This window comes from Bos grunniens, chromosome 5, assembly GCF_055505025.1.
Source record: "Bos grunniens cultivar Pamir isolate PY7600 chromosome 5, Bosgru_T2T1.0, whole genome shotgun sequence".
Lineage (NCBI taxonomy): Eukaryota > Metazoa > Chordata > Mammalia > Artiodactyla > Bovidae > Bos > Bos grunniens.
Genome location: NC_141169.1, coordinates 35,108,863 through 35,133,867, shown reverse-complemented (window position 1 = coordinate 35,133,867; position 25,005 = coordinate 35,108,863). Strand labels below are relative to the sequence as shown.

The window sequence follows — 25,005 nt, the reverse complement described above, 5'->3', positions numbered from 1 at the left end:
GCAGTAGTTTGAGCATTATTTAGCATTGCCTTTCTTTGGGATTGGAATGAAAATGGACCTTTTCCAGTCCTGTGGCCACTGTTGAGTTTTCCAAATTTGCTGGCATATTGAGTGCAGCACTTTCACGGCATCATCTTTTAGGATTTGAAATAGCTCAACTGGAATTCCATCACTTCCACTAGCTTTGTTCGTAGTGATGCTTCCTAAGGCCGACTTGACTTCACATTCCAGGATGTCTGGCTCTAGGTCAGGTGTGAACCTTGGTGTGATCGTGATTATCTTGGTCGTGAAGATCTTTTTTGTACAGTTCTTCTATGTATTCTTGCCACCTCTTCTTAATATCTTCTGCTTCTGTTAGGTCCATACCATTTCTGTCCTTTATCGAGCCCATCTTTGCATGAAATGTTCCCTTGGTATCTCTGCTTTTCCTGGAGAGATCTCTAGTCTTTCCCATTCTGTTGTTTTCCTCTATTTCTTTGTATTGATCACTGAGGAAGGCTTTCTTATCTCTCCTTGCTATTCTTTGGAACTCTGCTTTCAGATGCTTATATCTTTCCTTTTCTCCTTTGCTTTTTGCTTCCTTCTTTTCACAGCTATTTGTAAGGTCTTCCCAGACAGCCGTTTTGCTCTTTTGCATTTCTTTTCCATGGGGATGGCCTTGATCCCTGTCTCCTGTACAATGTCTTGAACCTCCGTCCATTGTTCATCAGGCACTCTATCATATCTAGTCCCTTAAATCTATTTTTCAGTTCCACTGTATAATCATAAGGGATTTGATTTAGGTTATACCAGAATGGTCTAGTGGTTTTCCCTACTTTCTTCAATTTAAGTCTGAATTTGGCAATAAGGAGTTCATGATCTGAGCCACAGTCAGCTCCTGGTCTTGTTTTTGCTGACTGTATAGAGCTTCTCCATCTTTGGCTGCAAAGAATATACTCAATCTGATTTCTGTGTTGACCATCTGGTGATGTCCATGTTTAGAATCTTCTCTTATGTTGTTGGAAGTGAGTGTTTGCTATGAACAGTGCGTTCTCTTGGCAAAATTCTATTAGCCTTTGCCATGCTTCATTCCATATTCCAAGGCCAAAGTTGCCTGTTACTCTAGGTGTTTCTTGACTTCCTACTTTTGCATTCCAGTCCCCTATAATGAAGGATATCTTTTTTGGGTGTTAGTTCTAAAAGGTCTTGTAGGTCTTCATAGAACTGTTCAGCTTCTTCAGTGGTACTGGTTGGGGCATAGACTTGGATTACTATGATACTGAATGGTTTGCCTTGCAAATGAACAGAGATCATTCTGTCGTTTTTGAGATTGCATCCAGGTACTGCGTTTCAGACTCTCTTGTTGATCATGATGGCTACTCCATTTCTTCTAAGGAATTCCTGCCCACAGTACTAGATATAATGGTCATCCGAGTTAAATTCACCCATTCCAGTCCATTTTAGTTCGCTGATTCCTAGAATGTTGACATTCACTCTTGCCATCTCCTGTTTGACCACTTCCAGTTTGCCTTGATAGACTTGAGTTTTAGCAAGTTCTGGTAGTCGGTGATGGACATGGAAGCCTGCGATGCTGCAGTCCATGGGGTCGCAAAGAGTCGGACATAACTGAGCAATGGAATTGACTGGGTTTTTCTCATAGCTCAATTGAGAACGAATCTACCTGTGGTGCAGGAGACCCTGGTTCAATTTTCTGCTTGGTCAGATCCTCTGGAGAAAAAAATTGCAACCCACTCCAGTATTCTTGCCTGGAGAGTACCATGGATTGAGGGGCCTGGCAGGCCACAGTACATGGAATAGCAAGAGTCAGACAGGAATTATCGAGTAAACCACCACCACCACATGTACTTGATTATGCATTTACTTCTGTGGTTGTTGTTGTTTAGTTCCTGAGTCATGTCTGACTGTTCTTTGACCCCATGGAATGTTGCCTGCCAGGCTCCTTTTTCTGTGAGATTTCCCAGGCAAGAATATTGGAGTTGTGTGCCATTTCTTTCTCCAGGGCATCTTCCCAACCCAGGGATCAAACCTGCATCTCCTGTATTGCAGGCAGATTCTTGACTGGGAAGCCACCAGGGCAGCCATTTTACTTCTGTGGTACTTGTGTGAGAAGGACATTTTCAGTATCTAATTTAATAATGAAGAAACATTAGATAAATTTAAATTGAAGGATTTTCTGCAAAATAAGCGCCCTCAATTATTTAAAATGTCAAGCTTATGAAAAAGAAAGAGAAATATTTTAAATGGTTTAGGAAAAACTGTTTGTGTGTGTTTTGAGGGGAGGTGGTGGGGTCAGGTTTGAGTGAAAAAAATATGATAAGGCAAATAGGCAATGTATAAACAATTGATGTATCTGAATTGAGGACATAGGAGTTGTTTGTAGTATTCTTGTGACTTTAAATTTTTAAAGAAGAAGTTTATAAAGGGTCCTAAGCCCAGATAATTTGGCAGAGATTTTTAAATAATTTGGAAAAATTCTCTTTCCTACTTACGTGTACATAGACTTTTAATATAGTTTATTAGAGTTTTAAGACTTGTACAAAGTATTTTCAGCAAAAAAAAATCACATGGATGGAAAATTCTTTTTAAAAAACATTCCCCCCATTTTTTAAAATAAACTTTCTCCATAGCATGGGTTTCTTTTAAAAAGTAATTACTTTGTTTTCATTGTCAAAATTTCAGTTTTATTTTAAAGGGCAGATTAAATGTCTTTTTGTTTTCTTTTCTGAATTATATGTTTAGGTAAGATACTGCTCATCACCTAATGTTGTGACAAGAAAAGTTAGCAATTTGGGGACTTTTCAAAAGTAAAGTGTGTAAGTCTTAAGATTGGTAGCACTTTTAAATATTCTTCACTAAGAAACCATTCGACCTCTGTGGCACAAAATATTTTTCTGTCACTTCAAATCTCATTATGAAGTACATTAGAAGATTTTGCCTTATTTCATAGACCGTTTTTTAAAAATATAATTGATCACATTGAAATTATATTGTGTCATTTTTGGTGCTTGTGAGTTCAAATTCTTTGTTACATTACCATGCCTGTACTTGAGCAGTACATGATAAGTGGTCACCTTACCCTTATAATCTTCACTCCCTGACCTCTTTCCCTTCTACCTTCTCTTTCATCTTCTCTCATCCCCTCCCCCAACTTCTTCCACCCCTTCCCATTAAAGTAACTGTTTCTTCATTGTGGCCTTAAGTAGAATTAATGTGTTTTTCTGAAAAGTTTCTTGGTATAATAGCCATTTTCTTATGAGAGTATATCTTCACTCTTACAACTTTCCTTTAAAGACTCACCAAAAAGTAGTTTTTTGTGAATTTCATTTTTTTAAATTTTATTTTATTTTTAATTTAATTTTATTTAACTTTACAATATTGTATTGGTTTTGCCATATATTAAAATGAATCTGCCACAGGTATACATATGTTCCCCGTCCTGAACTCTCCTCCCTCCTCCCTCCCCATTTTTTTTAAAGAGAACCTGGTAAATACGGTAAGCTCAGATATATTAGAAACATCTGTAGTTGAATTCAGCTCTATAGAAAACCCCCCACACAGTATAATTTGCTTTAATCCTTGTTTCTTCAACTTCTTATAGTGATTTCATGTCATTTTCTAACAGTATTTCTTTAGTTGCCATATTCTTCATGTATTAATTCAGCTATGTTTATCATAAGAAAATAAATGTTTTCCCAGTGATGTGAAAGTTGGCCTTGGAAAGACTCTTGTAAATACTTATCACTGCTGCTGCTGCTAAGTCGCTTCAGTCGTGTCCGACTCTCTGTGACCCCATAGCCGGAAGCCCACCAGGCTCCCTCGTCCCTGGGATTCTCTAGGCAAGAACACTGGAGTGGGCCGCTATTTCCTTCTCCAATGCGTGAAAGGGAAAAGTGAAAGTGAAGTCACTCAGTCGTGTCCGATTCTTAGCGACCCCATGGACTGCAGCCTACTAGGCTCCGCCTTCCATGGGATGTTCCAGGCAAGAGTACTGGAGTGGGGTGCCATTGCCTTCTCCAATATTTATCACTACATATACTTGAAATGAAATATATATTTAAACTTTAATAAGTTTTATTATGTTTCAATGACTTGAAAAATATTGTTGAAAAAAATCTAAATGAGTCTTCAAATTCTGGATATTTAGAACATCTTACAAATTGTCAACAACATAAAAACTATAAGACTAGCCTAGGACAACATCAGGGCACATGAAGTCACAGTTCAGATAGGTTGTATTTAATAGTTTATAAATCTTTTGATAATTTCTTATTTGATTGCTTTGCCATTGTTGTTACTTCATAGTATTATTGATAATGAGCTCATGTGAGAAGTATTAGCCATTTTCTTATTTAGAGTTGCTTGCTCTAGCAAATTGTGGTTTCTTTGAAGGGTTCTATTAATGTTCTTATCCTTTCTGTGAGAGAGAGAGTTTAAATTAGGTAATGTTAACTTTAAATAAATTTTAAATTAAATGGCCACTTAACCTAGACAGGAACAGGTATTAGTACATGGAATCTAATGAATGGTGAGGTTTCCGGTGGTTAGAAGTTAATGAATGAATGAGGATTCCATTGTTAGTCCCTTCATGTTGTCTCACATAGGATGAGTAACATATGGACTGCACTGCTAGATGAATGGAGCAAAGGAGGGAGCTGGCAGTTTCAACCTATCCATTAAGTGTTTCTCCCTATTGGAGTATCTTGTTTGTGTGTCCTGCTTTGAAGGGTACTCTTCTACAGAAACAAGAATTCTGGATCACTTGAAGGTGCAATGTTCTGAGAAAGTCTGTACTGGTAAAGGAGTAGACTGGAAATTATTTGCTGTGTTTGGTATAACAGGGGGACTATATGAGAGATCAAAGGGAGAAATATTCTAGAATTCTTCATTAATTAATTTTCAGTGCAGCAAGGATGCATCATTTTATTAAATAACCTTTGGTGTCCTTTGTTTAAATATTTTTCTCTGTCATCTACAGGTGAGTTTAATGTTGCAAAATGTTGGATGTTGAACTATCATTGAATTTCTGCAATAAAATCTTGAGTATGTGTGTGTATTTAAGAAATATTAATAGATTGTTTTTTGTAGCATTTATATAGTCTTTTTTAACTGCAATTTTTATGAGATTTTGTTAGTTTTGCTAGATTAGTTTTCAGGGAGAGTCTAATTTTTTTTTGTAATTGGAAACATTTTATGTAGCAGTGGAAATAATCATTTATTTTAAAGTTTGAAATAACTCATTACTCTTTTCTGATGTTCTAAAATTATTTTTTTAATATCTAAATTTTATCTCACTAAAAAAGCTTAATACATACAGGTTTATCCACATCAAAACAAGACAAAACAAAACAAAAGCAAATAAAACTCTATTAAAGATGGGCTCAATAAAGGACAGAAATGGTATGGACCTAACAGAAGCAGAAGATATTAAGAAGAGGTGGCAAGAATACACAGAACTACTGTACAAAAAAGATATTCACGACCAAGATAATCCTGATGGTGTGATTACTCACCTAGAGCCAGACATCCTGGAATGTGAAGTCAAGTCAGCCTTAGGAAGCATCACTACGAACAAAGCTAGTGGAAGTGATGGAATTCCAGTTGAGCTATTTCAAATCCTAAAAGATGATGCTGTGAAAGTGCTACACTCAATATGCCAGCAAATCTGGAAAACTCAGCAGTGGCCACAGGACTGGAAAAGGTCCATTTTCATTCCAATCCCAAAGAAAGGCAATGCTAAAGAAGGCTCAAAGTACCACACAATTACACTCATCTCACATGCTAGTAAAGTAATGCTCAAAATTCTCCACACCAGGCTTCAGCAATACGTGAACCGTGAACTTCTAGATGTTCAAGCTGGTTATAGAAAAGGCAGAGGAACCAGAGATCAAATTGCCAACATCGGCTAGATCATCGAAAAAGCAAGAGAGTTCCAGAAAAACATCTATTTCTGCTTTATTGACTATGCCAAAGTCTTTGACTGTGTGGATCACAAGAAACTGTGGAAAATTCTGAAAGAGAAGGGAATACCAGACCACCTGACCTGCCTCTTGAGAAACCTATATGCAGGTCAGGAAGCAACAGTTAGAACTGGACCTGGAAAAACAGACTGGTTCCAAATAGGAAAAGGAGTTCGTCAAGGCTGTATATTGTCACCTTGCTTATTTAATTTCTGTGCAGAGTACATCAGGAGAAACGCTGGGCTGGAAGAAGTACAAGCTGGAATCAAGATTGCTGGGGGAAATATCAATAACCTCAGATATGCAGATGACACCACCCTTATGGCAGAAAGTGAAAAGGAACTAAAAAGCCTCTGGATGAAAGTGAAAGAGGACGGTGAAAAAGCTGGCTTAAAGCTCAACATTCAGAAAACGAAGATCATGGCATCTGGTTTCATCACTTCATGGGAAATAGATGGGGAAACAGTGGAAACAGTGTCAGACTTTATTTCTGGGGGCTCCAGAATCACTGCAGATGGTGATTCCAGCCATGAAATTAAAAGATGCTTACTCCTTGGAAGGAAAGTTATGACCAACCTAGATAGCATATTCAAAAGCAGAGACATTCTGAAGGCTGCGTTTTCACCTTGCTAATAGTTTCCTTTGTTGTGCAGAAGCTTTTAAGTTTAATTAGGTCCCATTTGTTTATTTTTGCTTTTATTTCCAATATTCTGGGAGGTGGGTCATAGAGGATGCTGCTGTGATGTATGTCGGAGAGTGTTTTGCCTATGTTCTCCTCTAGGAGTTTTATAGTTTCTGGTCTTATGTTTAGATCTTTAATCCATTTTGAGTTTATTTTTGTGTAAGGTGTTAGAAAGTGTTCTAGTTTCATTCTTTTACAAGTGGTTGACCAGTTTTCCCAGCACCACTTGTTAAAGAGATTGTCTTTAATCCATTGTATATTCTTGCCTCCTTTGTCAAAGATAAGGTGTCCATAGGTGTGTGGATTTATCTCTGGGCTTTCTATTTTGTTCCATTGACCAATATTTCTGTCTTTGTGCCAGTCCCATACTGTCTTGATAACTGCGGCTTTGTAATAGAGCCTGAAGTCAGGTAGGTTGATTCCACCAGTTCCATTCTTCTTTCTCAAGATAGCTTTGGCTATTCGAGGTTTTTTGTATTTCCATACAAATTGTGAAATTATTTGTTCTAGCTCTGTGAAGAATACCGTTGGTAGCTTGATAGGGATTGCATTGAATCTATAAATTGCTTTGGGTAGTATACTCAGTTTCACTATATTGATTCTTCCAATCCATGAACATGGTATATTTCTCCATCTATTAGTGTCCTCTTTGATTTCTTTCACCAGTGTTTTATAGTTTTCTATATATAGGTCTTTAGTTTCTTTAGGTAGATATATTCCTAAGTATTTTATTCTTTCTGTTGCAATGGTGAATGGAATTGTTTGCTTAATTTCTCTTTCTGTTTTCTCATTATTAGTGTATAGGAATGCAAGGGACTTTTGTGTGTTGATTTTATATCCTGCAACTTTACTATAATCATTGATTAGTTCTAGTAATTTTCTGGTGGATTCTTTAGGGTTTTCTATATAGAGGATCATGTCATCTGCAAACAGAGTTTTACTTCTTCTTTTCCAATTTGGATTCCTTTTATTTCTTCTTCTGCTCTGATTGCTGTGGCCAAAACTTCCAAAACTATGTTGAATAGTAGTGGTGAGAGTGGGCACCCTTGTCTTGTTCCTGACTTTAGAGGAAATGCTAAAGTCATCTGAAGGAAAGCCTTCAGAATGGGAGAAAATAATAGCAAATGAAGCAACGGACAAACAACTAATCTCAAAAATATACAAGCAACTCCTACAGCTCAAGTCCAGAAAAATAAATGACCCAATCAAAAAATGGGCCAAAGAACTAAATAGACATTTCTCCAAAGAAGACATACAGATGGCTAACAAACACATGAAAAGATGCTCAACATCACTCTATCAGAGAAATGCAAATCAAAACCACTATGAGGTACCATTTCACATCAGTCAGAATGGCTGCGATCCAAAAGTCTACAAGCAATAAATGCTGGAGAGGGTGTGGAGAAAAGGGAACTCTCTTACACTGTTGGTGGGAATGCAAACTAGTACAGCCACTATGGAGAACAGTGTGGAGATTCCTTAAAAAACTAGAAATAGAACTGCGAACAGTGTGGAGATTCCTTAAAAAACTAGAAATAGAACTGCCTTATGATCCAGCAATCCCACTGCTGGGCATACACACTGAGGAAACCAGAAGGGAAAGAGACACGTGTACCCCAATGTTCATCGCAGCACTGTTTATAATAGCCAGGACATGGAAGCAACCTAGATGCCCATCAGCAGATGAATGGATAAGAAAGCTGTGGTACATATACACAATGGAGTATTACTCAGCCATTAAAAAGAATACATTTGAATCAGTTCTAATGAGATGGATGAAAGTGGAACCTATTATACAAAGTGAAGTAAGCCAGAAAGAAAAACACCAATACAGTATACTAACGCATATATATGGAATTTAGAAAGATGGTAACAATAACCCTGTGTACGAGACTGTAAAAGATTACAGACACCGATGTATAGATCAGTCTTATGGACTCTGTGGGAGAGGGAGAGGGTGGGGAGATTTGGGAGAATAGCATTGAAATATGTATAATATCATGTATGAAACGAGTTGCCAGTCCAGGTTCGATGCACGGTACTGGATGCTTGGGGCTGGTGCACTGGGACGACCCAGAGGGAGGGTAGGGGAGGGAGGAGGAAGCAGGGTTCAGGATGGGGAACACGGGTATACCTGTGGCGGATTCATTTCGATATTTGGCAAAACTAATACAATATTGTAAAATTTAAAAATAAAATAAAATTAAAAACAAAACAAAACAAAAAACCTAGTAGGGCTATGGAAATGTGAATCTTTTTGCCATTTATTGCCACAATAATACAGATAATATTTTGGGTTTGTTGTAATAAAGCAACATAAACAGACAAAAAAAACCGAAAAAAACAAAAGCAGAGACATTACTTTGCCATCAAAGGTCCGTCTAGTCAAGGCTATGGTTTTTCCAGTAGTCATGTATGGATGTGAGAGTTGGACTGTCAAGAAAACTGAGCGCTGAAGAATTGATGCTTTTGAACTGTGGTGTTGGAGAAGACTCTTGAGAGTCCCTTGGACTGCAAGGACATCCAACCAATCCATTCTAAAGGAGATCAGCCCTGGGATTTCTTTGGAAGGACTGATGCTGAAGCTGAAGCTCCAATACTGTGGCCACCTGATGTGAAGAGTTGACTCATTGGAAAAGACTGATGCTGGGAGGGATCGGGGGCAGGAGGAGAAGGGGACAACAGAGGATGAGATGGCTGGATGGCATCACCAACTCAATGGACGTGAGTTTGAGTGAACTCTGGGAGTTGGTGATGGACAGGGAGGCCTGGCGTGCTGAAATTCATGGGGTCGCAAAGAGTCGGACATGACTGAGTGACTGAACTGAACTGAACTCAACTGAATAGTTTGAAGCCATGTGTGTGTTTTCTTATTGTCTTTCTCTCCTGAGGGATAAATCCTAGCTTATTTTCTGGGTTATAATTAATATCTGGCTTTTCTTTTTTTTCTCTTACTTGTCTATTGCTAAAAAAAAATTTAATTTTTTGCTTATGATCTTTATATAAGTGGAATTAAATTAGTATTATTCTGAAATGATTTAACATTTTGTTGTTGGCTATTTTCATTGATCCGTGTTAGTTAACTAATTTTTACTAGCATATCATATTTCACTATATCAATATGCCACAGTATTTTTCTTCATACTATCCTTTGTGAATATTTTAGTTGTTTTCATTTTTGTCTAGTGCATATGCCTAAGAATATAATTGCTACATCACAAGATATTCTTCCTCTTCTCCTTTTCTCTGCATATTACATACATTAATGTGTTTATTTCTCTCTCGTTATTTGCAAAGTAACAATCTTGACTTTAATTTGATTGTTAAACAGTTGTAGAAATACTCCCAAGAACATATTTCCCTTAATATTAACTATGAGAATAAACTCATTTGATTACTCTTACTGTGTAAATAAGACACAATAGAATAATCAAAGGAGTAGGGTCATTCTGGATATTTCTAGGAATTATCTTTATCTTTGGAGCTTGCATATATCATCAATATATGTCTGATTGTTTTTTCTTTTCATTAATTTTTGCCTGATGATCCTTGCACCCTGACACCCCGGGACCTTTATGATATACCCAGTAAGCATTTTTTAACCTACAGAAATTCTTCTGTTATCTGAATGATAATGCTTCTGTTCACTGTATTCTGGTCTTTGCTTCAGGACTACTATTTCCCCCCGTGTTTGGCTTCCTGTTAGCATGCATGTTTCATTTTTATCCACCCCACTGTTTTCATCCTTTCCGTCTCTTCAAGAAGCCATTTCTCAAGCATGCCGTCTACATTACTGAGGTGACTTTTACATTGTCATGTCTACTTTTTCATTGTCCACTTTGCAGGGATAATCCTGGGCAAAGAAATGTCGTTCATTACTTTGCTGGTTTGCAAGTCAGTATTCTTGATTTTTGTGCTGGGATGTTTGATCTTGAAAGTTCCTTGTATGCCACATCAATAGAGGTCCCATTACCTGATTGTATCAGTCTTTTCATGCTAGTGCTTCTGATAGGTGCTCCACATCCCTGGATCTTTGGGTTCATTTTGACAAGCTTCAAGGTGAAGTTGAAAGGACTTTGCTTCTTTTGACAGCCACTGAATTCAGTTCAACTTTTCTTAAACAGTTGTCATTCTGATCCCATTATCAGATACACTCTCATATTTTATTGATCCTTAGTGGCTAAAGGAATTCCCAGTTGAATTTGCCTTTTTATGTGTTTTGGTTTAAGATATCCTCTACTTTCCATTAGACCATCTTACTGTCTCAAGAATTGTTTTGCAAGTTAGTCTTATAAATCCTTGAAGTTGCTTTTAATGAATCAGAATTTCTGAAAGTTTTCTAAGTTAGAAATTATGCAGTATCCCTCAATTTTTAGTCTTTAACGTTCATTACAATTGGATTTAAGGAAAGATTAATATGCATTCCTTGAATTATCATCTTTCCCATAAATATTTCAAAAAGTTTTATATAAAAACTTTTATATAAATATTATATATTTTTATATAATTATTACATATATTTTTTAATTTTTAAGAATTCTACCAAAATATTTATAAATAAAGTTATGAGATACCTGGAAATTGCTTTAAAATAATTTGGAAAGTGTTGTGAAGATGGTAATTGTGTTATAGATGAAACAAGGTTGACTGTGAATTTTTTCTTTCTTTTTTTTTTACTATGAATTTTGATATCCGCTGATGGGTACTGTTGTAGTAGTTTCTCTACTTTTATGTAAAATCATAAAGTTATTTTTAATTTTCCAAGGGTTAAATTTCTTTGAATTGATTGCAGTTAGAGAATGTGCCTTATACAGTATTTAATCTTAAATTTATTGTGGTTTCCTATGTGACTTGGCATATGATTAGTTTAATAATTTTTGTGGAGATTTGAAAAGAAAATCATTGTGTATCTAATAAATCAGTCTTATTGGTGATTATATTTAAATCTTCTGTGAACTAATTTTTTGTGTACTTAATCTATCAGATACTACAGGAGGCTAAATTTTTCTTCATTCATAACTGTACTGCCTATGTTATTTGATGGTGTCTTGAAAGGACTCTTCCTCCCTCTGTATTGGTCCTACATATTAAACTTTTTAATTGAATAGTGCCATTTAAAATAATTCTTATATTATGCTAAATGTTCACATTTGCCTTCATCCTTTAAATCTGTCATGTATGGCATAGGATCCACCACAAGTAAACTAGGGCCAAGTTGAAAAAAGAAGATGCAATTCACCCCACTTGTCTGTATGTAATGTTGAACTCAGGAACCTCGTTTTCTGTGTCGACTGTTGAGAGAGTAACTGCCATCTGGATTCCAATATTTTACTAGTCTTGAGTCAAAATGTCATGTATTAGGTAGATTACTGAAGGAGGTCTGTAAATACCTGTTTGATTAAAATATATCAACTATTCAAAGCAGTGTAATCGACTTGGAGAAGAAAGAGAAATGTGTAGTGTAATTTTTGTAGTTAAATGAGTGAACACTGTATATATGTCAGTGTATGAGCTCAGGGTCATGTTAGAGAATTATATCTGAAGACCTAGATTTTGAAATGTAACTTTGTATTTTAGCTGTTTTCTCTTGTCTATTAATTTAGTTTTTAGAAGTATAGCTCTTTGAAAACCAAAAAAGGACTTTATGCTTAATAATTGAGAGAGACAAGAATCAGAACTGGATGCCAAACCCTCTGTTGAACTATGAAAGGTCGAGTCTCAGTTGGAAATGTTTAATCATGAATGAGAACAAGTGCTGACGCTCAAGCCAGGGAAATAAAATTTCAAAAAGTATAACAATTTGCCTAAGCCATAAATTTCTGGAGATTGGAATTATGTAAAGAATCCGTTTGGAGGAATAGAGTTAGAAGAGTCAAGGGACCAGAAGTCATATATTTTAAAAATTGTATGAAAATTTGAATTACAGAGGGGTTTATGTATATAGCATATACTGTTTATTACTAGTACTTGTGGTGTTTCAGTCACTCCATTTTGCTTATGCTCCATTTTGAGTGTTTCAGAAAGGAAAAGGTATTTATGGTTTTTCTTTACTAGTAACGTTTTCTCCCCAAGTTTTAAATCTACTACATTCAATTATGGAATTCCCAGGTAAAGAACCTGCCTGCCGTTGCAGAAGACATAAGAGACGTGGGTCTATCCCTGGGTTGGGAAGATCCCCTGGAGAAGGGCATGGCAACCCACTCCAGTATTGTTGCCTGGAGAATCCCATGGACAGAGGAGAACACCAGGCTGCAATCCAGAAGAATTGCAGTAGTGTGTGACTACTGCAGTGGCTTCGCATTCGAATACACTTAACAATGAATAACGGATTTATAAAGAGCGTCTTAAACATATTGTTAGTATAACGTTTTGATTTTAAAATTTTACTTTTTCATTGTTATTTTGATTTTATTTAAATGATGTTAGTTAAGAAAAATTATCTTTAACTTGGTTTTAACCATTCCACAGTGAGCTCAATTCTGAAAGAACGTACTTTGTAAAATACCTCTATCGCTACTATTGCCTGCATTATTTCATGTAATGTAGATAAACCCTCATTTGCAGAAAATGTCACATGATTTTTGAGCAGTTGTGTTCAAATTTGGGTAGACTCTTCTTTTGATGATTTTGGCATTAGAAATTCAAAAAGGATAGGTTTGATTTATGACTTATACATAAGTCTATGCTAGAGAGAGACTGTCTCTTTTTAATCATATTTTTGTTTTGATTTATATTCTTTGGCTGTAAATTTTATCTGCTAGGGTACATCACCAGGATCAGGGTGAAATATATGCAGCTGTATACTGTCCTCAGTGCTCAAGGGTTATATGTGGGCATATGTCTCTGCTTTTGTATCTCTGGCAGTGGAGAAAAGTGTTGGGTTCATTAGCTGTCAAGCTACCATTTAGGAAAGAGTTCCTTGCTCAAGTTGAGCTTATATGGAGAACTTAGAAGGAATTGAAACGGGCAATTTACTTCCTTTTTACTCTCCAAGATGTGAATTGTTGTGCCTTGGAAAGCTGGAAGGGAAAAATGAAGAATTATGATGAGTATCCTTGCTATTAGTTTTTATACCTAAATTTACAGCTTTCATTCATCCTACCTTGAAAGTTACAATTTGCTACTAAAAACACAGCAATACTTCTGAGATCATTGATACCCCTCTCCCTCATCTCAGCTATCTGTTAACTATAAAAGCAAAGGGTTTTTAAATAGTGACTAATGGACTTAATACCTGCCTGGTTCAGGAATGATGGAAAGACTGACCTATAAAATGATCACATCTAGAACTTCACTATGATATTTTTCAGCTTGCTTCTTATGAAGTATAGTAACAAGTTCATTAGGTACAGTATTGTGTTTGACAGGGGTTTGACCAGTTGCTTCCCTATTTAAAAACCTTTCTTGTGGGAATCTTATTATAAACTGGTAGGTGATGATAGATTATCAATTTGGATATTTAATTCTAATTAATATTAAGAAGATTGACTATACCCAGTGATGGTGATATTGTGGGAAACACAGGAACAGTCTTATAAGTTGGTCAAAATATTTTGGGCACATCACTTTGAGTGAGGATTTGGTCGTATTTCCTATTTAAAGTGATCATACCATTTCCACTGTCTATGGAGAGGAAAATATTCAAACAAGTGCTGAGATTAAGCTAATTGCTGCATGGCCTGTAATAGCAAAAAACAAAACTGCTGCTGTTGCTGCTAAGTCATTTCAGTCATGTCCGACTCTGTGCGACCCCATAGACGGCAGCCCACCAGACTCCGCCGTCCTTGGGATTCTCCAGGCAAGAACACTGGAGTGGGTTGCCATTTCCTTCTCCAGTGCATGAAAGTGAAAAGTGAAAGTGAAGTCGCTCAGTCGTGTCCGACTCTTAGCGACGCCATGAACTGCAGCCCACCAGGCTCCTCCATCCATGGGATTTTCCAGGCAAGAGTACTGGAGTGGGGTGCCATTGCCTTCTCCGAAAAACAAAACTGAACATACCTAAATACGACACCAGCAATCTAGTTAAAATTATGATATATCAGTCAGAGCATATATTATACAGCTGTTAAAAATGACTGAGGTACGGCTGCGCAGGAGCAGGGCAGGGTAATTGAGTCCGAGAGAAAAAGAGGACCCAGAGACCAGGAGGGCCCTCCTTTGGAAGGTCAAGCCGTGCCTGGCGGGTTGAGAGGCCAGTTGCCTTCTGGGAGCTGGACACAACCCTCTCCCCAATCTAGAGTTGTGCAGTGGAGGCCTTTTCTCCTAGATTGAATGTGAAACTAGGCAATAAGATGCCCTTCCCATCTGGGAGATAAGGTTACAGAGACCTCTCCCATAGTTTATCATTGTTGCATTGATGATTATTATTATTATTAATTATTATTATTTTATGTCATGTGCATCTGTCCTCTCTCCTATTCTCTTTCTGACATTCCAGACCAGGCCCCTTCCTAGTCCTGGGGCTGATTGAGTCTAGAACCCTTCGTTAGTGTGAAAATGTGTGTCATGTACAGAGTGACAATAGAAATAAATGTTTGGTTTCTTGTGATCAAAAAAAAAAAAAAGACTGAGGTAGTACTCTATGTATTGACCTGCAGGATCTCTAAAATCTGTTGTTAAAATAGGCACAAAAAATATACTGAAGGCACATGTGATAAGTGAGATGGGGAGGCCAGGGACTCTTCTCACTTTTACATTGTTGTTACAATGACCATGTATAATTTGTTTTAATCAGTAAATAAAATGTGCTGTTATTTATTTACATGTAGTTGTCCTTTGATAGTCTTTACTTTTATATTTTTATTTGTACAGTAGTTTGGTCTTTTCTAGGCATTTAAAAGCACTTTTAGAACTATTACATTGAGTTTGTCTCCAATATTACTACTGAAGTGACTATTCCACTAATATAAGAAGTTTGTGGTATCTTGTTAATATTATTGTTATTTTTAAATTTAGGGCCTCTAGAAAAAGAAAACAGATCTGTGTGGTAGGAGTTAAAATATACAACATGAATCTATTTTTAAATCTCTGCTGTGCTGTTTTTCTGTTTCAGTTACCTAGAAAAGTACGAGAAAGTTCATCATTTTGGGGAGGATGATGATGAGGTACCACCAGGCAATCCCAAACCACAGCTTCCTATTGGTGCAATTCCATCTTCCTACAATTACCAGCAACACAGTGTGTCAGGTAAATATCACTGGAAAATGAAAAAGGCATAGGTACACAGTTTTGAGTTCAAATAGAAATCATCCCATGAATTGAATTGGTCCCTTATTTTGCACATGAAAATACTGAGAGCCTTGGGTTACTGCAGCTTCTAGAAATCAGCATGTCACTGGTATAAGGACCCTGTCTGTCACAGCCTACATGGAAGACTTTAGTTGCAGGAATTTTTAGATTTACAAATATACGTACACTTTCAAATGAAATTTGTTTTTTTTTAATTTGGTTAAAGATCAGTTTAACCTAAATTGTCATTAAAACGAGAAGAGGAATGTCCTGTTAGAATTAAGGAAGCCAAAAAATACTCATAGCATCTACTAGATTTTTTACAATTCCTGGCATTCCCAGCACCAGAATTTCTCAGAAATGTTTCTTACTATGTTTCAACTGTTTTCCTGCCATGGTACCAGGGACTTAAGATTTTTTCATTCAAGTCATTCCTATAATGGTTATAGAGGAATCTGCAGCTAAAAAGAACAAGACTCAAGTTGGAAATAGTCAGGTTGAGAGTCTAATGAAGAGGTTCTCGAGGCAGTGTTGATGAGATTTCCAGTGTTTGTGGCTCCAGAAGGTGATGACTAGGAAGAGAGCTCTGAAGAGATAAGCAGGTCTTTTCTTTATTCACCAATATTTGGCCTGAAAAAGAGGAGATAATATCTTTTTCAAGAGGATAGTCTTTATAAAAATATACAGATATCTTGATCTTTATTATTATTCACTGGTACTAATACTGATCTTTTAGGTAATCCTTAGGTTTAAGCTCTCTCATTTGTGCCAGTATCACTGATTTAAAGTTTTCATGGTCTATTTTCAAGTTTCCTCCATGTTGAATTTGACCCTATTTCTTTTCCAATCAGTAATAGCTGAGGAAACAGAATTTCCTAGAATCTGTGATTTTCAGTAGAAGAGACTTCATCTGATGATTTTGCATAACTGAGGCTTGGGGGAGGGGTTGTAGCAGTGGTGAGTGCAAACCAAATCTACCTTTATTTTTAACAAGAAGTTATCACCTCAGGAACCAATGTTAAAGGACAACATTTTTAGTCATCGTGTAAAAGATCTTGCTTACCGTTTAAGCTGGTTAAATAAAATGAGGTGGTTTGTTAGGTAATATGCTTCCCATTTTTAGGAAGAGCTAATGACCATTATTTAATTCAAGGATGTTATAGAGGCTGTTCCTATACTGAATGAGACCTGGTACTGTAACCTTTAAGACCGTTTTGTAACTCTGTGTTACTGCTACATTATAGCAACAACAGAACTGTCTATTCTTATAGGTTAAATAGAGCTTGGTGTGTATTACACTTCTCAAACTAACCCATTTCAATATTAGATCTAGTTTAAAATGAAATTTTTTTCTGGATCTCCCCCCACCCCCCCCCTTCCCTGATTTAAGCATGATTTACTTCAAGAAAGAAGATACTGCTGGTATTTCCGAAGTCTATTGAAAGTCATTGCTAGAACTTTGCAGTTTTTAAAGGAATGATAGAATTCTTAATCTGGTGTTATAATAACTAACTCCTTTCTGATATGCTGTCATATGCCTGCCTTTTGTTATTTAAGGAGAATCTGAGCAGTTATATAACATATGTAGCATGTTTGACAGAATCAGGATTGGGGACTGATAAGAAATAGAAATTACTGGGGAACATCAGACTACAGTATATCTGATTCATACTGAAAAGAGGTGGTGTTTCAGGGCAGCATTTATGAATTTGAAGGTGCTTTTTATTATCCCAGAAGGAGCCATAGCAACATTATGACAGTGTTCTAAAAATCAACATGACTATCAATATATAAAACAAATCCTTCATCAATGATTCTTTTCAAATGCCATTAAGGAAATATAGTAAGCTTCATAGCTGTCAGTGTGTATGTGTGTGCATATTTAAATAAACACCAAAGTAAAATTACATAGTGGTAGATTAAAAGCCTTAGGATATTTTAGGTAGAACATTTAAAAGATTTGTGTCTACATCTTTGATCATATAGCATTACTCTCCTTGTAGGTTTGGATTGATGTATTTGGATACATGTATTTATCTAGAGATGCTTACATTTAAAAAAGCTATTGTAAAACAATACTTTGAAAGGTAATATGGTAAATTTAAATTGGCATTTAGTATGAAGTACAATTCTACTCATAATTGTCATAATAGAATATTGTACATTGATAGAATATGGAACGAAAATTTTATAAGGCTATTGACTCCTTTTGCCCAGTGACTTTAAGCAGCCAAATATGTATTAGGTACATTTTGCTTTGAATTTTAGAATTATTAAACTTTGGCATCAAAATATGGTGATTTTTGTCATTTATTTGCATAATTGTGCACATTTTTCCTTGCCATGAGGACCTAATCTTTTGGTTTTCTTCTTTATTCTTTCTTCCTTGGTATTGATTTGGATACAGTCAGTTCTGCAGAATTGTACTGTAGATTACTAAGAACTTTTTGTTCATCTTCTCTTTCCCTTTAAAATTAAAAAATTAATTTCTAAATTAAAATTTTTAAATTCGTTTGCAGTATCTTTAGTAGAAAAATTCTGAAAGGTGAAACTGACACATGACAAACACATTGAAATTAATAGTATTGTAGAATTTAAGAGCTAGCTAGGATTTTAGCGATCATTTAATCCAATTTAATCATTTTGGCCAAAGGAGGCCAAGCACACTATCCATTTACATTTTTGTTACTTAAATTTGGAAAAGCTTTATACAGGAAGATTTATTATTTTGATTTTATCAGTTGTATTAATATTTGAGCAAAGATTTTCCTTTACATGTCCTGTATTACAGATGCTTGAACTACAACAATCACTGCCAGTATCAATGAAAAGAATGCACTGTATGATATTTGTAATATAAACAACATTCCAGGCACAATTCTCCCTTTCCTCTAAACTGATTACCTCAGATTCAGTTAAATTTGTCAGCAGTGATATGTTTGTATAGACATTGTGTGAAGAACATTGAAAATTCCCAATCTCATTCCTGTTATAAAATTGTACCTATTCAAACATACCTCCTTGGGGATGGGAAGGGATGCTCTTAAAATCTTGTAAGCATTTCTCTTATATTATATTCCTAAGAAGGAATCTTTACCAAACATCATATAGTTAAAGGACTTTTCATAATTATCATATTAATTTATTTTATTTTAATTGGAGATGTCTTTTGGCAAAGTCATTCATGTAAGGATGTATTGAGTTGAGTATAATGGTGGCATCTGTTATTCTTCAGTAGCAAACAGACCAATTCCAAGATCATATTGAAAGCACAACAAGACTGTGACAGATGTTGAATTATGGGTTCCAGATTTTTATTTCTATTGGAAATTTGCCTGAAAATTTTGTGGAATCTAAAGACTTAACTATTGCTGAAACTTGGCATCTCATGATCAGTTCCAATGTGCAATAAATACCAAAATGTATTTCTATGTTCACAGAAGTCATGTTACATTTTCCCAAGATATTTATGTTATATATGAGAAATGTTCAACCTTAAATATTATAAAGAATCTATGTCAATTCATTTATAATTATATTGTGATACTTAAGGAGAAATTCCTAGAATATTTTAATATTGAAGAGGTGTCTCTTCAAATATCTGTTGGGAAGTGAAGTTTCTTACCTACATGATTTTCTTCTGTGGAATGTTGTGACAATAGATTCCTACTTGCATTCCATTTAGTGACATTCTTAAAAGATTTTTTTTCAAATCCATATTTGCTGAAATGTTTTGTGTAGCAGTTTTCTAACTCTTGTTTCTTTCCTTTTCCCATTACACTAGTTAGATCTTGTATGATAAATGTATTAGGGGTATATGTCTTAGGACATAGCTGCCAAGGCCTAAATTGCACCAGTTTAGAGTCAGTAATTATAAAAATACAACATTTTCTAATATATGTATTATGATTATATATTAGTTTTCTGTAATCCTATCTTCAAAGTTTTAAAAATGTTTCAATTCTCCTACATAAAATTTTAGTTAGGAAAAGATTTGTTAGAACACGAAAGTTTGAACTGTAAAGGTAAAAATTTATAAATCAGACTTCATCACAATTAAACCTTCTGTTTTTTGAAGACATTGTTGAGAAAATGAAAAGGGAAACCACTCACTATCTGGAAGAAAATATTTACAAAACAAATATTAGATAAGTGGCTCATATTCAGAATATTTTAAACTGACAGTACCAAGTGCTGACAAGGATGCACACGAGCACCAAGAAGTTTCATGCATCACTGATGAAAAGACAAGATATTACAGCTAATTTGGAGAACTTTTACAGTTTCTAAACAAAGTTAAACATACATTTTATATGACCGAGCAATCCAAGAGAAATGAAGAAATATGTCTGCACTAAGTCCTGTGTGTGAATGTTATTAGCAACTGTATTCAGAAGTGCTAAAAACTGGAAACAGTCCAGATGTTCTTCAGCTAGGGAGTGGATAAACAAATTGTGTTATAGCCATAATATAACAATTAAGACATACAACCCATCGCAATAAAAAAGAACCAATTACTGATACATACGTTAAAATGGGTATCAACCTCAACATCATTTTGCTAAATGAAAATAAATCAGACACAAAAATATAAGTATTGTGTGATTCTTTTTATTTGGCATTTTGAAATAAAGTAGATCAATGGTTGTTTATGGATAAAGGGGGACACATCAACTACTAAGGAGCATAAAGAAGCTTCTTTGGGATGATAGAAATACTCCCTTATCTCCATTGCAATTGTGGTTAAAAGACTTTCAGAACTCCTAGAACTGTAGAACTGAAAGCATGAACTTTACATTTTAGTTAAATGTCAAAAAAAATCTTACCTGAAAAAGTAATAATCCTCCCAAAACTGGGTAAAGAAGGTAGGCAATGTGTTTTGAAACATGATGTTGTTAAAAATTCTAAAGGAACCAGGCTTTCTGGCTTATAGTACTTAAAAAATCAGAAAAAGTTCCTTGAAATGCAAGAATAAAAAGTGTAGATTAGGTATATTAAAATAATGATACAATAGTTTGGCAATGATATCAAAGAGAATATATGTATTTCTTGTATATTAATACTTTTTGAGGAGTGTAATTTTCACAAGTTCAAAAACTGGACTCTAAACTTCTACTCAGTTTGTATTTTATAAAAGAAAGCAAACTTCTATCCTGTATTTAGAAGATATTAACCAAAAATGATTTCTCATCCTTGATATACTTAACAGTGTTGTTTTTTGTCTTTGTTAGATTATCTCCGTCAGAGTTATGGGCTATCTATGGACTTCAATTCGCCAAATGATTACAATAAACTGGTGCTTTCACTGTTATCTGGACTCCCAAACGAAGTGGACTTTGCTATTAATGTATGCACTCTCCTGTCAAATGAAAGCAAACATGTCATGCAACTTGAAAAAGACCCTAAAATCATCACATTATTACTTGCTAATGCCGGGGTGTTTGACGACAGTAAGTTTTAGGTTTAATGTATTATATAATCATTCTGTTAAAGGTGTGTTTAGATTTTTTTGAAAGGTTTTTAAGGAAAATATTTTCATTAGTCAATATAATAGCATTCTTTATTTGCTTTTGTTATATTAAATGTATCATTTAAAATAATGAATGTCTGGATTTTTTAACCTTATATATTTGAATAGATTAGATATTTAACCTCATTAGAGCTTTCAAAATTAAAATGCTGCATTTTTCTTAGAATAAATGTGGGTTTGTTGATTTGAAATTGTTTGATGCAAACTTTTGATAGAAAAAACTAGACCTGTAAGAAATTGTTTTCTGATGTCTATTTCTGCAGGTGTATAGTTAAATTTTTTAACTAAATAGTTTAGGTCAATGCATTTGAAAATTTGCTGCATAATAATCAAAATAAGGATTATCAAATATTTCATAGTTTTACTTGTAGGATTTTCTAGTTGTAGGTTTTTGTAGATCAGGTTCTTTGTTTTCTGTGAAATTATCTCAAATCTGGATTACTCTTCAGACCAAATTGCACAATTCTATAATTGTAGTTTAATAGGACTTTAAAAAATAGGTTTTGAAATTTTTTCCTGCTCGTAGTTTGTCCTTTTAAAATATCTATGTCAGCTGAATGTTATTGATAGAAAGTTTCTTCTTGCTTCTCAATCCTCCTTCTACCCCAGCAACCATTGTAACTTCTTTTGCCAGAAGTTTATTCTATTAATAGATTACAGTATTGATACATTTTGCAATTATTTTATCATATAGGAAATTATATAGAATAGTCTGAGAATTTCTTGTAATATTTCATAGGTATATGAGTATTTTTGTGTTTATCTTTAAGTAGCAGTATGTTTGCAAATAAGTTCATTTTTCTGTAATTTTCAAGCATGCTTTTATTTGGGATTATCTAAATAGGATTCCCTTTTTCTTGTTGTTGTTGTTGGCCGTGTCATGCAGGTCATGGGTTCTCAGTTCTCCAACCAGGGATTGAACCCAAGCCCTCAGCAGTAAGAACAGAGTCCTAATCACTGGACTGCCAGGGAGTTCCCTAAATAGAATTCCTTAAAATCTGACATGTATTTATTTTATATGAAGACGTTTTGCAATTAAATTGAAATTAGTTTCTTAAACTTCTGAAACTATTTTTGGTTACAATGTGGAGGAGGAACAAAGATCAGCACTTAATCAGTTTGAATTGTAACTGTGAAGATCTAACTTTCATGGATTTCCACCTCACTTTTATGTTCTTTGCTTTCTAATATTTCATCTTGATCTTTTAAATACATTTTTCAGCATTTAATACAGAATGGAGTTTAACATTGGTTCATTTTTAGAAATCTTAAAATGAAGTTTTTAGAAAGAATAAATATTCTCAGGCCATAATAATTTTGGTGAATTCTTACCATTTAATCATTGGATAAGGATTTCATTTGTATATATATGATAAACTGAGTTTACCAGTTTTAATGCATGAAGTGTGACATTCTTTAGCACTTTTTTTTTTATCTCAGACTAAATTATTATGTAGAGTAGCAATCATTAATAATTAATATTAGCAAATGCTATTTGAGGAATGTTTCTTTTATTTCAGTAGTCAGAATTTAGAGTTCCAGAGTATATAGGGACTTTATGAAGACCATATACTTTTAAAACAGTGTTTTTACATTATGAAAATATTAAGGGTATGTGTGATTATGTATATATTTCATTAGGCTCTTGAGAGGTTTTGAATTTTTTTAGGCATGGAATTTTAATTGAGAGAAAATATAGATACCGCTTCTTTTGAATGTGTGGGATATTTATACATGATATGTGTTTGAAGAAGTATAATAAAAATTCCATGTGCCAAAAATTTAATTTTTCCATCTTATATTTGTATTCAGTGTTCTTTTCCCATGGAGTTTTTCTTTGTAAGGTTTTCTTCAGGACAAACAAAATCTTGTCTTTCTTTAGAAGTATATGGACTTTATTTTTCTGATATAGCTGCTATGTATGTATACATTTGATGAAACTCTTCTTTAGGTCACTGTAGTTAAATTTATTTATTAAAAACTTCACACTTACCCTTTATATCATGTTCTCATGATTCTAATATGAATATAATGTTAAACTGTTTTCATTCCTCACCCTTTTTAATATTTTTTCAATGAAAAGTCTTATTCTTACCTAAGTACTTTAGAAATTTTATTTTAACTCAATAGTAAGTAAATATTACTTGGCTTCCCTGGTGGCTCAGATAGTAGACAATCTGCCTGTAATGCAGGAGGCCTGGTTTCAATCCCTGGGTCAGGAACATCCCCTGGAGAAGGGAATGGCAACCCACTCCAGTATTCTTGCTTAGAGAATTCCATGGACAGTGGAACCTGGCAGACTACAGTCCATGGGGTCTCAATGAGTAGGACATGACTGAGTGACTAACACACACAATATTAAGTAAATATTATGTCTGTAATTAAAGGTGTAATAAGACTACAAACATTCAGTAAATCTTTTACAACAGAAAATACATCCATGTGTTATCCTTGTTATTAACACATCCATTAAGAAGGCTTACTTGTATTTTTTTGAAGAATCAAGTTCATAAAGCTAGTTTTTCTGTTAACAGTTGCCACTATGTAGTTTTCTTCTTCATTTGAAAACCAGTAGCTTTCATTATAGAATATATATAATTATAGATAGTTGATGAAAGTACTTACCTGATTTTTAAAGAGCGATGCCTATTGTGTCACAGTTTAAAAATTTGTATTATATGACTTTACTGTCTAGTCCCATTGCTGACAAAGTGAGTTAGCAACATAGAGATGAAAAAAAAAAGGTATAACATGTATCTGTATACCTCAACCTTTGTTGTGAGAGGCAGGGGTAGTGTGTTATTAAGAAGAAGCTTTTGAAAATAAATGGTTTGCGTTTCCTCCTAAAACATCTTTATCAAGAAACTATAAATCAGCTATATGGCTTAGAATGTTTTCTAAAGATTTATTCCTAAAGAATATCTTGCCCATTAATATTTCAAATATAAATTATATAATTATTTTTGAAATGAATGAATATTTAAGATTATAAAAGTTTGGGAACCTAATAGTAACAGCATCAGTTTGACTTTTTAATATTTTTTTCTTCTACAAATCATAACTAATGCAGAGTAATTATTATTGTCTGTGTAACTATTATGAAAGCCAGTTGTGTGTTTTTAGAGTGTGACAAAAACTTTCTTTAAATTCTATAATTTAAAAAACTGTATTTCAAGAGAAATTATCATGACTTTCTATCATTTATTATGAAGCAGTTTTTAGTGAACAAGGTATCTTAAGGTGTATTTTTACTGTTTTTCCAAACCTATCTATTCAGGAACTAAGTGAAATAAGTAATTTCATATTACTGAATATGCTATTTATTCTTTTAGCTTTAGGATCCTTTTCTACTGTATTTGGAGAAGAATGGAAGGAGAAGACTGATAGAGATTTTGTTAAGGTAATTCATGTAAATTAAAATATGAAACATTGCTTTGTATGTAGCCAAGGGCCAAAGGTCAGTTACTTATTTTATATAAGAACTGTGATTAAGCTGAGTAAAAAATATTTTAGAATAGCTAATAAACAAATGAAGTTTTCATTTTATCATATATTGATTTCTAAGAATGATAAATCTGTAACAGAAGCAATAAATCTGAGGATACTCA

At 34.5% G+C, this 25,005-nt stretch overlaps 1 protein-coding gene across 1 annotated transcript in view; it reads left to right on the top strand.

Annotated features, from left to right (window-relative positions):
- Positions 1–25,005, top strand: part of ARID2 (AT-rich interaction domain 2) — a 208,734-nt gene that overhangs the window by 100,110 nt on the left and 83,619 nt on the right. The window contains exons 4-6 of the mRNA XM_086399793.1: positions 15,692–15,825; positions 21,099–21,317; positions 24,730–24,797. Coding sequence (XP_086255919.1) covers positions 15,692–15,825; positions 21,099–21,317; positions 24,730–24,797 — 421 coding nt within the window. The remainder of the gene's footprint in view (positions 1–15,691; positions 15,826–21,098; positions 21,318–24,729; positions 24,798–25,005) is intronic.